Source organism: Myiozetetes cayanensis, unplaced genomic scaffold, assembly GCF_022539395.1.
Source record: "Myiozetetes cayanensis isolate MyiCay16 unplaced genomic scaffold, myiCay2020 scf394, whole genome shotgun sequence".
NCBI lineage: Eukaryota > Metazoa > Chordata > Aves > Passeriformes > Tyrannidae > Myiozetetes > Myiozetetes cayanensis.
The window spans coordinates 37,501-41,203 of record NW_026087625.1 but is presented as its reverse complement, the minus strand read 5'-3'; the positions used below and the strand labels follow the sequence as shown (position 1 = coordinate 41,203).

Below are 3,703 nucleotides of genomic sequence, written 5' to 3'. Positions count from 1 at the left end.
GGAAGGAGGAGGGGAGGAGGCTGGGCTGGCTCATTATTCCCCTCCCCCCTTCCCTTCCCTTCCCTTCTGGGGAACCGGGATTGGGACACCCCCATGGCAGGGACACCCCCAGCGACCCCCAGGGACCCCCTCAGTGACCACTGACCCCCTTCAGGCCAGTGACCCCCAGTGACCTCCCAGTGACCCCCCATGGAGCAGTAACCCCCCAGGCCACCCTCCCCACCACCCCTGACCCCCTGTTTGTCCCCCCAGGTGACCCCCCACCGTGTCCAGCCATGGTGACACCGTTGGACCCCCCCGGACCCCCCCGGCCCTGAGGGACCCCCCAGCTCGGGCCCAGCACAGCCTGGACATGAGGGGACACCGAGGGGACAGCGGTGGCACCGCCCACGGTGGCACCGACACCTCCCATGGTGACATCAACACTGCCCATGGTGACATCAACACCGCCCATGGTGACATCAACACTGCCCATGGTGGCATCGACACCTCCCACGGTGACACCGACACTGCCCACGGTGACATCGACACCGCCCGTGGTGACATCGACACCACCCACGGTGGTATCTGCAGTGGTGGCACCTCCCACAGTGACATCTCCCATGGTGACATTTGTCTCAGGGACATTTCCTATGGTGGTGGCACCTCCCATGGTGACATCTCCCTTGGTGACATCTCCAATGGTGACATCTCCAACAGTGGCATCTCCACTGGTGACATTTTCCTCAGGGACACTTCCCACGGTGGTGGCACCTCCAATGGTGTCACCTTCCTGAGTGGTGACACCTCCCATGGTGACATCTCCAATGGTGACATCTCCAGTGGCAACACCTCCAACAGTGGCATCTCCAGTGGTGACATTTTCCTCAGGGACACTTCCCATGGTGGTGACACCTCCCACGGTGAGATCTCCCTTGGTGACATCTCCAACGGTGACATCTCCAGTGGTGGCACCTCCCTCGACAGTGATATTTCGCTTGGTGACATCTCCAATGGTGACATTTTCCTCAGGGACATTTCCCACAGTGGTGTCACCTCCCATGGTGACATCTCCCACGGTGACATCTCCACTGGTGACATTTGCCTCAGGGACACTTCCCACGCTGGTGGCACCTCCCAGAGAGTGACCTCCCATGGTGACACCTCCAATGGTGTCACTTCCCATGGTGACATCTTCAATGGTGACATCTCCAATGGTGACATTTTCCTCAGGGACACTTCCCACGGTGGTGACACCACCCACAGTGTGACCTCCCACAGTGACACCTCCCACAATGGTGACATCTCCAACAATGACATCTCCAACGGTGACATCCTCAATGGTGTCACCTCCCTCAATGATGGCATCTCCAGCGGTGACATTCGCCTCAGGGACACTTCCCACGGCGGTGGCACCTCCCAGAGAGTGACCTCCCATGGTGACATCTGCAATGGTGACACCTCCCACAGTGGTGGCATCTCCAATGGTGACATCTCCAATGGTGACATTTGTCTCAGGGACATTTCCCACGGCGGTGGCACCTCCCACGGTGACATCTCCAATGGTGACATCCTCAATGGTGTCACCTCCAGTGGTGTCACCTCCTCAATGGTGACATCTCCAATGGTGACATTCGTCTCAGGGACATTTCCCATGGTGGTGGCACCTCCCACAGCGTGACCTCCCATGGTGACACCTCCCATGGTGACATCTCCCTTGGTGACATCTCACTTGGTGACATCTCCCTTGGTGAGATCTCCCTTGGTGACATCTCCAGTGGTGACACCTCCAACAGTGGCATCTCCAGTGGTGACATTTTCCTCAGGGACACTTCCCACGGTGGTGGCACCTCCCGTGGTGTCAGCCTCCATGGTGCCTCCACGGTGGCATCTCCAATGGTGACATCTCCCGTGGTGTCACCTCCCACAGTGACACCTCCCACAGTGGTGACATCTCCCACGGTGACATTTCCAACAGTGACATCCCTCACAGTGACAGCTCCAATGATAACATCTCCAACGGTGGCACCTCCAGTGGTGGCACGTCCCACGGTGGCATTTCCCACGGTGGTGAAACCTCCCATGATGACATCTCCTATGGCATCATCTCCCACGGTGGTGACATCTCGCCTGGTGACATCCCCAACGGTGACATCTCCCACAGTCACATCTCCAGTGGTGACATTTGCCTCAGGGACACTTCCCACGGTGGTGGCACCTCCCATGGTGACAGCTCCAATGGTGACACCTCCCACAGTGGTGGCATCTTCAATGGTGACATCTCCAATGGTGACATCTCCAATGGTGTCACCTCCCATGGTGACATCTCCAATGGTGACATTTCCCACGGTGGTGGCACCTCCAATGGTGACGCCTCCTTCAACTTCGGTGTCACCTCCTACAGTGTCACCTCCCGTGGTGTCACCTCCCTCATGGGCACCTCCAACAGTGACACCTCCCATGATGGTGACATCTCCTGCTTCGGTGTCACCTCTCACGGTGTCACCCCCCATGGTGATGTCATCACCCCCCTTGGTGTCACCTCCCACGGTGTCACCCCCCACGGTGATGTCATCACCTCCCACAGTGTCACCTCCCACGCTGCCACCTCCCATGATGGCACCTCCTATGATGGTGACACCTCCTGCTTTGGTGTCACCACCTCCCACGGTGTCATCACCTCCCTTGGTGTCACCCCCCACAGTGTCACCTCCCACGGTGTCACCCCCCACAGCGACATCCCCACCCCCCACAACGACGTCACCTCTCCCTCCCTCTCCCCTGCCCCCTCCTCCCCTCCTCCTCCTCTCCCACCACCCTCGGTGGCCCTCCCTCCCTCCTCCCTCCCCTCCCTGCCCTGCCTCTCCTTCCCCTCCCCTCCTCCTCCTCCTCCTCCTCCTCCTCCTGCTCCCCCCTCTGTCCCCTCCCCCCGCGGTGGCCGCCACCTTCAAGGTGGGCGTGCTGGGCCCCTGGGGGTGCGACCCCGTTCTGGCTCGGGCTCTGCCGGAGGTGGCGGCCCGCCTGGCCGTGGGGCGGCTCAACCGCGACCCCACCCTGCGTGGGGGTTACTGGTGGGACGCGGCGGTGCTGCCCGAGCCCTGCTCCACGCCGCGCGCCGTGGCGGGGCTGCCCAACGTGGAGCGCTACGCCTCGGGGGTCGTGGGACCCCTGAACGCGGCGGCCTGCGGGGCGGCGGGGCTGCTGGCGGCCGCGTGGAACAAGCCGCTGGCCGCGTGGGCGTGCGGGGACGGGGACGGCGGGGGGGCGAGGCCACCCCCACGGTGGTGCGGCCGCTTCCCCCCGCGGCGGGGGTGCTGCACGCCGTGCTGCGCCACTTCAGGTGGGCGCACGTGGCCGTGGTGGCCGCCCCGCAGGACCTGTGGGTGGAGGCGGCCCACGAGCTGGCGAGGGAGCTGCGGGCCAGGGGGTTGCCCGTCACCATGGCCGGCAGCGCCGGGGACAGCGAGGAGGAGGCGGAGAAGGCGCTCAGGAGGGTGAAGAGGGCGGATGGAGTGAGGGGTGAGAGGGTAGGGGGAGAGGGAGGGGGAGGAGAGAGGGAGATGGGGATGGAGGGAGGAGAGAGGGAGAGGGAGGAGAAAGGGAGATGGGGATGGAGGGAGGAGAGAGGGAGATGGGGATGGAGGAGGGTGAAGAGGGCGGATGGAGTGAGGGGTGAGAGCCTAGGGGGAGAGGGGGAGGATGAGGGAGAGGGAGAGGGAGGAGA

The 3,703-nt window shown here is 62.7% G+C and overlaps 1 protein-coding gene across 1 annotated transcript; it reads right to left on the bottom strand.

Moving 5' to 3' along the window:
* Window positions 1-264: 264 nt before the first annotated feature.
* Window positions 265-2,594, bottom strand: LOC126646778 (uncharacterized PE-PGRS family protein PE_PGRS46-like; the record flags this gene model as incomplete). The annotated part of the gene is made up of 2 exons (XM_050328325.1): window positions 1,712-2,594; window positions 265-1,581 (listed from the first exon to the last, which is right to left on the bottom strand). Coding segments are annotated over exons 1-2 (2,200 nt in total), but the record flags the coding sequence as incomplete, so codon positions are not given.
* Window positions 2,595-3,703: the final 1,109 nt, after the last annotated feature.